The sequence below is a fragment of the Neopsephotus bourkii genome, unplaced genomic scaffold (assembly GCF_033783945.1).
Source record: "Neopsephotus bourkii isolate Nb327-2 ecotype Australia unplaced genomic scaffold, CSIRO-AGI_Nbou_v1 NB_1630, whole genome shotgun sequence".
Lineage (NCBI taxonomy): Eukaryota > Metazoa > Chordata > Aves > Psittaciformes > Psittacidae > Neopsephotus > Neopsephotus bourkii.
Window position 1 is genome coordinate 1,886,164 of NW_026902105.1, and position 13,911 is coordinate 1,900,074.

General features: G+C 37.7%; 1 protein-coding gene across 8 annotated transcripts; it reads right to left on the reverse strand.

The window, feature by feature from the left end:
- Nucleotides 1-1,367: 1,367 nt before the first annotated feature.
- Nucleotides 1,368-13,632, reverse strand: FBXO43 (F-box protein 43). Of its 8 annotated transcripts, XM_061373216.1 has the most exons (7): nucleotides 13,081-13,505; nucleotides 12,895-12,971; nucleotides 7,489-9,014; nucleotides 6,516-6,618; nucleotides 5,358-5,543; nucleotides 5,010-5,268; nucleotides 3,959-4,016 (listed from the first exon to the last, which is right to left on the reverse strand). In XM_061373216.1, exons 3-6 carry the CDS (start codon nucleotides 8,964-8,966, stop codon nucleotides 5,023-5,025), a joined length of 2,013 nt encoding a protein of 670 aa, XP_061229200.1. In that variant the 5' UTR covers nucleotides 8,967-9,014; nucleotides 12,895-12,971; nucleotides 13,081-13,505; the 3' UTR covers nucleotides 3,959-4,016; nucleotides 5,010-5,022. The 8 variants fall into 8 exon arrangements, with proteins under 8 accessions (XP_061229204.1, XP_061229200.1, XP_061229205.1 ...); XM_061373220.1 differs by lacking the exons at nucleotides 3,959-4,016; nucleotides 5,010-5,268 and adding an exon at nucleotides 1,368-1,697; XM_061373221.1 differs by lacking the exon at nucleotides 5,010-5,268.
- Between the last annotated feature and the right edge of the window lie 279 nt (nucleotides 13,633-13,911).

The following is a 13,911-nucleotide window of genomic DNA, read 5'->3' on the forward strand; positions in this document are numbered from 1 at the left end:
GAAATGTACACCAGGAAAATGCGATGGATTCATAACAGAGGAAAAATTCAGTTTGTATTGTGATGGTCTACATATACGCTAGGCACTGATCTGCCATGTCCTGGCAGAACAGAGCACTTCTAGAAACATGTTCTTCGGGTCCCAAATAACACATTACACCCAATTCAGTACTGGGGAATGAGACAGGAGTCCCCCATTTCAGCAACAGCAGTCCTTTAGGATGATAATTAACATTTTCGATGAAGTAGAAGACCACTGCACAACTGCTAACTAATTCTGCAATAACCTTGCTGCTCCAAATGATAACTTTTAGCAAGCGTTACTGTGTTTATCTAGGATACTATTGCTTCCCAGAAGTTATTATCCTTCTACTGCTTCAGCTGGTTCTAGTCATGACACAATGTTTAAACAGCTTACAGAAACAGGTTTTTCACTGTGATTCAGGACTGAAAGGAAGCAGCTGAAATGCGGGCACAGTTTCCACATTCGATTTGCCAGGGATCGGGGGGGAAGAATTAAGACACAACCACCCTGGCAGAACTGTTTTCAGAATGAATTTTGGAGTGCAGAAAGGAAATATTTTTATATGAAGCATCTAATATTCAACAGTGTTTACGAGTTCATTCAGAATGCCAAGCCACACATATTTTCAGCTGAAGAGCTGTTTCTTTACTACTCATCCATTAGCACCCAGCTCAATAAGGCCTCATGATCATTTACGCTTCTGACAAGTTTCAGCAGGTTCTAAGGCTACACAGTGGATTGTCAAAGTTAAGAGGAAAAAATGTGCTAAGTCTTTTTGTAATGAGAATTCAACTAATCAGAGCTCAGAAACTAAAAGCAAGCTTTGTTTTTCTTTAACTAAAAATAAACACATCATCCCCAAGAAACAGTCAAGATTTTCTTTGGGCGTCTGACAAGTGATAAAAGAATCTGCTAGATGTTTTGCATCAAAAATCATGTAAGAGTCACCACAGAGAATTTTCATTTATAAAAATATAATATAATCACACCAAATACTAAATCACTGTGACATTGAAGTAGAGAAAGAAAGCCTGAAGCTTTGGAGCACAAAGTACAAGGTTACCCACTTATGATTCAGTAAGAATTTATGGAAAAAATTAATGTTTTCAAAATTTGTGAGACAACAACATGGGAGTACTGCATCTAGTGACTAAACTGTGAGTGTGCAGAAGACATAAAAGAAATGCTAGTCTTTGTATGCACTGGTCAAATTATTTCTGCCACAGAAAAGAAAGCCCTTATGTTGCTCAAGATCTTAAGGAGGTTTTACCTGGAATACTGGTTGCATTGACTCAAAGAACAGATTCCAATAGAAACAGTAAAGGGTCATTAAGACAAGTACAAGAAACAAAGGTTGTATCTAAGAGATGAGACCCAGTTCAGAGTTTTTTGTCAATGAAATGAAGAGTGAGGGGGTATTTGTACCACTCAGTCATAACAACACTGTGGGGAAAAAGTCTCAGTGGAAGACCAGAATAGCTACTTGAATAGCAACGCTTAAAAAAAAGGCAACCAGTTAAGTGAACAGTAGAGCAAAAGGTCTCCAACAGAAAGGTCATAAGACAGTATCATATTCAGTTTTAAGGCAGAATTTGATGAGTTGATTTAAGAGCTTGGTGCTAGACTCCAGGAATCCCTTTTCTAATCTCACAATGCTGTATTTCTTCATGTGCCTATGGAAACAGAAAGAAAGGGAGTTACTTCTTTTATTAAAATTAACCTACATTGCCTAAATTGCCTAAGGGGTAATAATGAATAACCAGCATATGGAATAACAAAATAATACAGCAGGTGTTGATGAGCTCCTTAAATTAAGAAACAATTTTTTTTAATCATTTTTAGCTAGCTAGTGATAGAACATATAAACGCTCTATTCTATAAACAATTCAAAAGATTTATAACAAATTTTTTGCCTAAGATCTTCCATTCTTATCACCAAGGAAAGAATGATCAGAGGCGTAAGTAATTTCAGTTTCCTTCTCACAAACCTTGAGGTTTATGGGTACTGCTCCAAAAAATAAAGATTTATGAAGTACAATTCTTGCAGCAGTGTTTGTCAGGAGCAAAAGGTTACTTCTAAGATTTCTGTTCAGGAATTTAAACCCACAGGTCTGGCTCAAACCATCACCTCCAAAAAACTAAATGGATTAAAACTTTCCCTGGGCATCCTCTGTAGGTAATATCACTCCTCCTACTATAGATCATGCCTGTCTGAAGGGAAATAAGGGTTGCAAGAGTAAGACTTTCAGCAGCCAATAAACCAAATATTGTCTTGAACATTAATTTTAATCTCATCATCCCCATCTTCCAGAGTGAAAGACAATTCACTCCTCCCTTTCCAACAATCTGTTGTCATTTGTAAGAAAAATTCTTGAGCTAGAGAATAATGATGGTCAAAATATTTTTGGAAACTTTTTACTATTGTCATTTTTAGCTAAAGACCAATTTTGCATCCTTCTTCCCTGTGATAGCTGTAAGAATTAGTACCTGACCTTGAGCCTCTGGGAATTAATTCAGCCCAGTAGAAAAAAGATGCTGGACATGAATCCCTAGACCCCTTGACACTCATGGACTGTTGGGTTGGGGGGTGGGGTGGGAGAAGAGGGGTGTTCCTCTTGGGTTTGATTTTGTGTTGTTGTTTTGGGTTTTTTTAGGGGGTGGGGGTTGATGATTTGGTTTTGTTTGTTTGGTTTGAGGGGAGTGTGGTTTTTTTTAACAAAGTAGGAACCTATGTTCTCCTTTTCTATTTATTTCATGTCTAGACTGATATAGCTTAGTGGTATCTGATGGAGACTAATTGAGATATACAGTATATAGAAAAATGAATATGAACAAGGACTCAAATGTTACTTCCACTCTCCTACCCCAGAGCCTTCATTTTTGTCACTAAGCAATCAAATATCAGGAAAGAATTGTTTCCTTTTGCCCAAACTATTACAGGCTATGAGGTATCTGTAACATAGCTTGTGCTCTATTAGATATGTTATTCTTTCCCCACACATTAAGTATAGCACTGGATGACAGCAGAGAACTCATTTCACCTGAACACCAGAGCATAGTTACATTTGTGAGACCTAACTGAACAAGAGACATTTGATTCAAGAAAAGATTTTTGTGAGACAGACCTAGAAGAGAAAAAAAAAATGTTTTAGAGATGTCAGAACAGGAGAAAAACTCATCAAAATTGTGAAATAGTATTCAAGATTTTTTCCTCTTAACCTAGTCCTCATTGGAGGGACAGTGCAGATGTTCAAGATGCTACCATTAAAAAACAATAATGCCTATACCAGAACCAATTTACACCCCTAACTTGCTCCCAAATCCTTCCTCTCAACTCTTTCTTCAGAATTGATTCTATACAGACTCTTTTTTTCAGTCTTCCAGTTCAAGTGCTACCAGTCTAACCCTAAACAAGTACAATGCAAAGGCTTAGCAAGTACCAGTATGCACAGAATGAAAGTGTTGATAATTTTATTGATGCAATAAACAGGATTCTGGTAGATATATTGCACTGATCCCTTCTTTAATAATACCATGTTTGGTTCATAGATTTAGTACCAAAACTTCCATAAGCATTTTATTAACCATGTTATTTCTCCTCCTTCCAAATGCTATGTGGAGCTACTACCACAGAAGTCAGGTACACTAAAAGTACTAACCAAATTACAAATCACAACAGTTAGAGATGAGAAAGTTATGTTTCTAGAACATCCTGAACTGAATTATATACATTAATAAATATTAGAGGCAAATACACAGCTTATTGTGCTTAGTTGAAAGCTTTTTTTTTTTAAGACTACTTTTTAAATGGCTCAGTGGTAAGGCTTACCTACAAAGACAGTAAAATTACAGTAAAATCAGAAGAAGAGTGAGGAAGAAACATCAGCTGACTACAAGATGCTGGTGACAAATTAACTCCTTGAAAGGGCAAGTAGGAGAAGTAAATTGATACTACCTCTTCATAGACCAGGTACTGTGTCCACTTCTGTCACCTGGATTTTCAGGGGAAAAAAAAAAAAGAAAAAAAAGGCAAACAAAAAAAATACCTCAAATGATTTTTGTATTATAAGAGACAGACTGACTTCTTTTACTGTAAAGGGTCAGCATATTCAGTTCAAGAGCAAAAGAAAAAATAAAAAATCAGTGAATTCCCTTAATTAAATCCTCAGATAGAGAAAGAATGATTTCTAGCAGTAGATAATCCTCTAATTCAAGCAGAAGTATGAAGGTGATCCAGTATCTGGGAGCCAAAGTAAAGTCAGGAGAAGTATAAAACTAAGTTCAAAGCAACAAGGGTAATGCAACAGCATATTTAGATGTGTGAATATATACAGTATCACCTGAATTTTTCAAGTAAAGACAAACTCTGAAAAAAAACCAGTACAATGTAACATTCACATAGTACAGCTTGGTTTAGAAATTGCTATTCCTTTGACTTGCATTACAGAGGCTAAGAGAAAAACAAAGTAATTATTCTAATACAAAATTCAGACAACTAATATATTGCTTTTGAGGTATCATCATTTATATAGGTAGGAATATTTTTTGTGTATGTACCTAGTGCTCCACTTTATAACATTCACTGTAATTTAAAGCAAATAAATAAATTCCATTAAAAAAAGGTTTATTTAAAAAATATTTTTCTTTAATTTGTCATTAAGACAAAAATTGCATTTTTAAACGTCTATGAGGTGCAGGAAGCCAGATATTGAAGACTACATTCAAGATACTTTATTAAAATAATCCGGATATTAGCAAATGCCCAGCTACTACGCAACAGGTAAAACATGACAAAATGTTTTGAAATGTTCACTTTTTTCAGAAACAAAAGTCTGCTAAATTGATTAAGATATATACATGAGAAGTTATCTTGACAAGTCAGCAAAAACACATTGAGACTTTCAAAATACATGTATTTAGGAAAAAAAATGAACAAGATTAGGAATTTAGGACAAGGGGGAAGGGAATTAAATGTATGGACTTACATGCCTTACAAATTTAGAGCCTTTTTAAATTTCTTTTGCTTTGGGCACTTCCTGGAGGAGCATCTTTTTTGTTCTGTTTTGCAGATAAACTATTACAATCTTTTGACCCATGGAATGCACACAAACATAAAATACAGAACTCAAATGCACATGTTTCTCTGCTACATAGTCCCCGTTTCTTTATCAATTGATATTTAGCAGGATATTGACATCTTGGACAAGGTTTTATAGCTTCATCAGTGCACAGAGTTTTAGCAACCTGTAGCAAGAGGAGGGAGACGAGAGCTACTTAGACTTTGTAAATGAAGTTTCTAAAAACTGAAACTGAAGAGTTTCCTAGCTACTTACTTTGATGTATTCTTCCTGTCTACTGCTTGAATGGGGAACAGAACTGCATCTCCTAGGTGTAACTTCAGTGTATGAAGATGGCGTTTGTGAGACAGGAGTTCTGGCTTGAGCTTGAACAGGTCTTAGAGCAGATCTATTGAGGACATTAAGTCTTGTGGCAGCATCTTCAGCTTTCAATAAATATTCCTGTTAAAGTTGGGGGGGGAGGGGGAGGGAAGCAAGCAGAGAGAAGAAAAAAAAAAAAACAACAAAACATACACACAAAAGGAAATAAGGTTTTAGTTGAAATTTGCAGCTGGGTTTTGCCCCTTTTTTTGTTTTCCCTCTGCAACAACACATTAGGAAATGAAATTATGCATAGTGCCTGTATTTCCATTAAATATTTATGTTTAGTAAGAGAACAAGAGACGGGAACTATTAAAAACAAAGTCCCATGAACAGGGTAAAAAGCCAACTGCCTTTTAGCACTCTCTACCAGAAGTCTTAATGTTTCCAAACTTGGACACATCTCAACAGCAAGCATGGAAATAGCAAGTTTTGTCACAATTAAAGCAAGGTTATACTGAAGTGTGTGCGGACACATGTGGAGGATCTCGAAAAAAAAAAACCACAAACAAAAAAACCACAACCAACCCAAACATATATATATACACACACATATATATACATACACACTGCTATTAACATGCTTGCTTTTCTAGATGCCCCTTAAAAAACTTCTACATGTCCTGATGTTCACAAGTACACCATGAAGAAGCCTTGCCACAAGCAGTCCTGAAAATAAACAGGAAGTAGTCTAGGGTGCCTCCTACAGCATAGAGTGAAATAAAAAATGAGGAAAAGCATGGCACAAAGGTGTGAACAGGGTTTCAGATCTAAAGCCAGAATCAGTTAAGGAAGAGATCCTACAGGATACTCAAGTGGCATGGGGCAGGGCAGTGTCTTGCATAGCTGGAAGACTAGTACTCAAACTGTGGACAGTCAAAAAGTAATAAAAGCTATTACATTCTCCTACTAGAATCCTTCACATACTTATGTTGGAAAAGTACCAGCTACCTTTCTGTAGCTTTACAATATGTTTCCTCTTTCCTCTGACCTGTCTTGGTCCACACTTGGAAAAAAAAAAAAAAAATTAATTACTTTTGAGACCAACCTTACCCCAGCTTCTTCTTTCAGGTGTTTTATGTACAACTTCCTCCTCTTATCTGCACTTTTATCTTGTACAATGATTTCACGCCAACTTTTGCTTACTTCCCAAATGCTGGAACAAATTAATGAAAAAAGTTACCCACCTACACATTTTTGCCAAGAAGTACAGAAGTCACGTTAGTAAGACTACCTTTAAAAGATTTTTGCATGATTCCATGTCCTATTGGTCGTTTTGCAGACTACTGTTATATTCTAGTTCATCATATTGTTAGGAAATACAGCTCTCATATACTCTTACACACCACTGTATAGAATGACAGAAGAGCCTAAAGAACAGTTGCGATATAAATAACACAGTATCTTTGACTTACAAAATTCAGTTCCTTCCTTCCACTTACCAAGTTTGTTTCCAAGGTAACATTTTCATGCATTAAATGTTACCAAAAAAATCCATGCCTTTATACCTATTCTCCCATTCCCTCTAACTAACCTCTTTGAAATAAGTGACAGCCTCTATTGATTAAAAACTAATCTAGAATATTACTCAGGAAGCAAAATTCTTTGAGCATCTCTATACTTAGAAATAACTGAGGAAATTAAATACACAAGAAAAAAAAATCCAGAAAATGTGTTTTGAGTACTATGCATTGTTGGGGAACTTGTAATGAGAAGAACTTCCTACACTTAAATAAAATGTTAATATATTTTACATTTTAAAAATACTGTGATTTAGTTTTAAATTTACTAATTCCCATTATTGGCTTTTCATTTGTTTTGGTTTTTAATTCCCCCCATACAATATATTTGTAAAACTACACAGAAAGAGCCACTCAGTTAACGGCGACAAAACTTTTTAATTTTCTTAGAAACAAACAAAATCTATTGACACTATTCCAGAAATTATTCTGATTTATTTGCAGAAACATATATTTTTCTCTTTGGGGGAGGGGGCAGGAGGGAAAAAGGAAGCAGTAGTACTTACCTGCATAGACTTTCCACTGTCAACGCATCTAAAACTATAGAAAGAACATGTTTTAAATTTCTGTATTTTAACTCTGTTAAAATATCTAATTTTTCAAGGCCCATTTTCTTGCCAATAAGTCCAGCAAGAACATTTTCTAATGCAAATATTTCTGTTCCATCAATATTCTCTGATATTTGGTTTTGGTCTGGTCTTTGTCTTTGCAAGCAAATTTCATGAACTACTTTCAGAGCTGGAGTTCTTGAGAGGTCTCCATGCCTTACAACTACATCTCCACTAGGCTGCTCTGAAACTAATGCATGGTCTTCACTGACAAAGTTGCTTTCTTCTGTTAACATACATGCTGAAGTATAAGGACTGCCATGATGATCTTCTGTCTCTGACTGTGAGCCCTGCTCCCGAAGAGTGGATAATCTTCTAACTCGTTCAAGTTTTCTTGTCTTTCTTTTACTATCCAGAATTTTGGAATCTTCTTTACGTTTTTGGGACAACTCTTGGAAAGATCCCTCATGGTCAGACAATAAGTCTCCCGATTTGTCCAAATGAAGTGAATTATATCCGCTATCCTCAGGTGTTGAAAGATCTGGGTAACTTGCTAGCTTAACAGGGGGAGAATTTATATCACATAGTTCAAAGTTAAAGTTCTCTACAAGACTGTTGATGGAAGTCAGAAACTTACCCTCATTGGCCTCAGGTAACACATTGTAAGTAGGAGTCCTAAGCAACCCGTCAGTAACACTTAAAAGGGCACTTTCATTGAATTCATTAGCATTGCTAGCAATAACATCCTTACATGGAATTGGAGACAAACACTCTGGTTCTAGCAATATGGGATCCTTACATTTGGACTCATCTAGTGTAGAAGTTCTTTGTTGTGAAAAGGAAAGTCTCCTCTTCGAGCAATCAGGAATAGTGTCCTCAGTTTTTGAAGTACTAGTTGTAAGACAGTTGTAACCTTTATCTTTTCGAGAATCTGAAGCAGTTTGTGAAAGTTTTTCTTCAGAGCTCAAAACACAAGAGAGCATTTTCCCTGGGATGCTTCCTGAAGAACCAGCTTGTCTTTCACAGAATCCTATAGTTGTGTCAGCTGGAACAGCCTTAGATAAAAGCAGCCTCCTGCGTAATGAGGAGCTTTTTCTACTCACTTTAGGAGTTTCAAAAAAATCTGCACTTCTATTTGCTTCTTTTCTTTCTGATAAGGTGATAGAATTAATTTCATTTTCAATAGATGGTGACACAGGAAAGGGGACATTTGGACAAATGTGCTCAGAATGCTCTTGTAGCAATGATAAACTTGTTGCACTCAGCCCTTCTCTGTGTTCTACATCAGGATCTTTTACTGGCTCATTGCATTTGCTGTCCAAAAATAATGAAGTGCGACACATGTCCTTAAAACTGGAATATTTCAAACTGCTGCTGGGAGATTTTAACCTATTTCTTTTAAGAACATTGAACATTATGGAACTACTGTCCGACATCTTCTGCTTGGTACTTTGACTTTGTAAATGAGGATACCAGTGTTACTTCTGAAACAAATGATAAAAGTAGTCACCAAATCACCCTCAGATTAGTGAGAAAGCCTTTTGTAAATCTATCAAGCTAGCAGCCATAACAAAAAGTATTTTCATTAGTCCTAGGTAGAAACAGTGCTTATAGTTGAACACAAAGATAAATCACAATCAAGTAGATTGTTAGAATGACTAATTAAAATAAATAGTATACCACGAGGCATATTAAAATGTACATCCAGTTAGCCAATTGATCTGCCAATCCTCATCCAAGGAAAAACATTTCAAATAAGTAACACAGCAACTAATCTCATCTGTGCTGAAACTGGTGAGAAAACTCTCTCATTCCAACAATACCAAGATTCTTATTAGCACTGCGATACTGATACATCCAACCACCAACAGTTCAGTTCTTAAGAACTCGCAGGAGCTATTAAGAAGGTTTAGACAAATTTTCCTTGAGAAAAATGAGAGGATTAAGCATGAAGTCACAAGTCCATAAGTCTCTTATTTAGACCCCTACAGTCCCTGGGTGGAATAAAATCTGACCTCTAGTTACAACGGGAACAGTAGTGCATTCTTACCTGCATTTAAATGTTATCTTGTAAAGAAGCTCTCTGCTTTTGCTCAGTTCTGTGTGTAAACTGAGTGTTCTGAAGCTTTACGCTTTAAAGAAAGTGATGGGTTGGCTATACACATTCTCTCATCACGGACACAGAAATAAAGTTTCCTTCAAACTTATTAAGTATAAAAGCTTTTAAGAACTACTACATATTTCCCTAGAAAAAAGTTACAAGTGATTGATGCATCCACTGAAATGAGATATAAGAATACAGACTTATTTTTTGGCATTCATGCACTAACCAGAATAGCAGTGGGTCACTGCTTTCTGAATACAAGACAAAGTAAAAATGCTATGAATAAATGACAGTCTAACAGCTGTCCTCACAGAAACCGTAGGAGTTCATGTCAACATCGAAAGACTCAAAATTTGAATGAGCATCTTTTACTAGGGTATGTTACTGGCCTCTAGAACTGGTATTCTGGAACATAAAGCCTGGAAATATTGGTTGAATTTTCAGAACAGACAAACACAGGAAACTTTAAAGATGTCTTAACCATCAAATACCAAGACATAGCTAATATTCCAAAAGTTCTGACTTAGTCAAGCCCCTAGACACCAAACACAAGCAGTGGGAACCCAAATTGCCAAGGGGCTAAGGGGGAACTATCCTTTGATGATCTTAGATGATTTAATTAGCATTTTTTGACCCATACTGAAAGCACTTTAAGATCATCTAGTTCCAACCCCCTGGCCATGGGCAGGGACACCTCACACTAAACCCTATCACCCAAGGCTTTGTCCAGCCTGGCCTTGATCACTTGATAGGGTTTAGTGTGAGGTGTCCCTGCCCATGGCAGGGGGGTTGGAACTAGATGATCTTAAGGTCCTTTCTAACCCTAACTATCTTATGATTCTATGATCATTGCAGTATAGAAAATGCTTTGTTTTGGTTTCTACTCTGAGGAGACAGCAATGTATAGAAGATCAAAAAGAATAGGATTTTGATCAGCAAACAGAACTTGGCAAAAAGGCCTACAGAATCATGTTGTATTAGTATGAAATAAATAGATTTAAAGCAGCAACAACAATAACAAAAGAATCTACCCATGTAATTGAGGAAAATTCTTCCAGAAAAGAAAGGTATGTAAAAATAATTCCAAGATGACAACAAACTCTGAAGTCTGGTCTTTTTCTTTTCCCTCTCCCATTTACCTCTACAGGTACCTTATTTTCACATTTGTTTTTCCCTCACTGAGCTTTTTTCATTCCTCGCTTTCATTTTGTGAAATAAATGACAGCACAAATAGGAAACACAAGTGCATACCATTAAGCTAATTATTAAATGAATTAGGGATAACTTCCTTAACAGTGGAGGACCAACTCCAAGCAGTGTTTACTGTTTCATCTGCCTCACTTTTCAACATTTTAGGCAATAGGCTGAAAATGCTGTGTTATGAACTAGAAAATAACTTTAAAATATAGGAAAAAGGTATGAAGAGTCTTTGTAGCTTGTTGCTGCTCTTCAGATGATCATTTACACTAACAGCAGAGAACCACATAAGCACATCTCTTGTTTTCATAAAAGGAGGAAGACCTGTAAGAAACCTGTAGTAACAATAAGGCATTATCATTGTATAATCTGCAAGAATAGAGCTTTTAGTTTTCTATGCTGAAATCTGTGGAAGTGCAGTAGTTCGCAGATGTTGTCAGGAGATATTCCTACCAAAAACGCTGATAAATAGACCTTTAAACTTTGAGTGTTACTTAGAGTTGGCTATTCAAAATCTCAATGTCCCCACCCCACACACACCAAAAATCACATACCCACACTTACCTTTAAAAATATTAATATTTTCCTTAAACACTGTGAAACTAACCACACATTTAACAAAAGTGCACAGGCTTGGAGGTTTAGAAACTTAGTGTTCAGCCAACATGCTGAAGGAATAACAAAAGGAAAACCTCACTCTTCAAGTTTCATTCTCAGACATTCCATGCGAGAAATCACTTAACCTTATGAACAACTGAAAGTAGAGGAAATTTAAAATATTACAGCATAAAATAAATTAAGCAAACTTGTGCTTCAAATAACATAAAAATCATAGAAAAACAAGTTTTTGCAGCTGTAGGGGAGAAAAGAATAGCAGAATTAAAGGAAGGCTGATAATTCAAGCAAAAGCTAAAAACACGCTGTAAATACGCCAGCGCCCAGCAGGAGGAGCCTGTAAACTTACTAGATTGATTTTGAGAGAGCAACTTCGAAACAATTTTAAGAAAGCTGCCGCAATACAGTAGTGAACAAAGTCCGTTACACTTCTTTACAGCAAGTCCCTGTATACGGCTGAGGTTTGCATACACTTTTTTCCTTGTAAAAATGAAAATTTAGTTTAACAAAAAGTCTCATTTTACAGATACGCTACAGAAGGGAAAGGCTTTCAGAGTTGATGAACATCTCTCATAATGGAATGAGATGCTACTCACATTCATAAGAGATGTTTAATAAAACCTCTTATGACCTATCTAAATTATAACACACTCAATTTTTTATGAGGGGAAATTTTCATCTACTAGATCCAATACATCAAGCTCTTTTCATTTTGTGATCTTGAGGTAATTTCTGAAAGCATTGTTAACCTTGGCTTAGACATCATAAAACACATGTGCAGCAAAGACTGGTCACACAAGCAAGTCAGTTACAGAGGAAGGGCTAAAATCCTTATCTTCTAGATGCAGATTCTTGTGCTGTATGCATTTTTCACATCTATTACCAATTTTGTAGTTCTCAAATGGATCTACAAGTCAACCGCAACATTCCTGGCAGTTTACAAAACAAAATATTTCATATTTAGAGTCCCAAACTAAATTAAGAACAGGATTCTGGTATTTAGACAAGGAATAATTTCTTAGACAAGAAACTGTAAGACAACCTTGTAAGACAAGCTTAGTCTTACAGTGTCCTAAAGAGATAAAAATGTTGGTCATAGAAGGCAGTGATAAATGATGCCTATAACTTAAACAGAGTTCCTAGGATGGAGTCACGCTTGTTCACAATACTAATTTACATTCCCCAGTAACACACACTGAACACTGATGCATTGAACTTTTCTGTCCTTGCCACCATTGTTAACAAACACAGATAAAGGCAAAGTTCCAGTGATACAAGACTTATTTTCTTTGTTGGTTAAACAGATACCATATCTGCAGTAAAATTATCTGAAGACCCTGCTCTGTAAGCATCCATATATAAAAACAGGGAAGTCATTAATGTCTTCAAAGGTATTAATATTGAAGATGGTATAGCTAGGTCTTATCTGTAAGATGTGGGTCACTTACCCTAATTTGTGAAGCAACTCGAAATCTTCCAAAGGAAAGGTTCTGTAGTCAATGTATTGTTTACCGCTACTGATTAGCTAAAGTGAGAAAGGATGTGGAAAGTAGAGACAGAGGTGCAAGAGAAACGTTATCTAGCTAAGACACAACTGTCAGTTCATCTATGCGTTTACTGCAACGTCTAATTACCCAGCGATGAAGGTAACGGCTACCTAGGGACCAACCCCCGAAGGTCCCTCAGGCACCTGGGATGCCGGACACAAGCTAAGCAACAGCTTTACTCTCTCATCTGGCAAACGGCTGGGCACAGGATTCAGAGCATAGAGGCCCCCTACCACCGAGTGCAGCTGAGCCGGTTGGCCGAACTCCCTGAGGGCTGAAAGCAAGGACCTGCAGACTAGAGGGAACGGGGATCCTACCGCTCCAGCAGCTCGCCGCCCGGCTCTGGAGCCCGTTGCCCTTAGTGAGGAGCCGCTTCGCTTCTCTCCACCCACACCGGCTCCTCGCGTGCGGCCGCCGCCGCTTTCCCTCTCTTAGATTTGAACTACCCGCCGCACCAACCGCCCCACGCTGCCTCCCCCACCCCTTTCGTGCTGCGGCCCTCGGGACAGGCAGGGCAGCGGGCTGACGGCCTGAGCCTGAGGAGAACGGCTCCGCCGAACATGAAAGCCCACTCCTCCGAGACACGAAAAGGCTCACCCTTCTCCTTTCACTTTATACTTCAGCCCTGCGGCCCCCGCCGCACCCAGCCCACCATTAAAGGCACCCCCGAGTCGTTCCTCCCCGCGCCCTGCTTCTCCTCAGGTGCCTGGGGAGGGCGCGGTTTTCCCTCCTCTGTGGGAACCCTCTCAGCTCCCTGCTGGGGCCGCCAGGGCTGAGGGGGGGGGGGGGGGCGCGGGGCTGCAGGGGCTCGTCTTGATCTCAGCCAGCCACAGGCTTTCACACATAACGAACTTTACACCACAACTTTTAAGGTTGAATTATAAGGGTGCTGATTAATTCGAGTGAATTAGTACGTTT

Coding starts and splice junctions, on each gene's coding strand:
- FBXO43 (XM_061373216.1), bottom strand. CDS start 8,966: ATGTCGGACAGTAGTTCCATAATGTTCAATGTTCTTAAAAGAAATAGG. Junction 5,544..6,515: donor ACCTGAAAGAAGAAGCTGGG/GTAAGGTTGGTC, acceptor CAACTTTAACAG/GAATATTTATTGAAAGCTGA. Junction 5,269..5,357: donor GACAGGAAGAATACATCAAA/GTAAGTAGCTAG, acceptor CTCTTGCTACAG/GTTGCTAAAACTCTGTGCAC.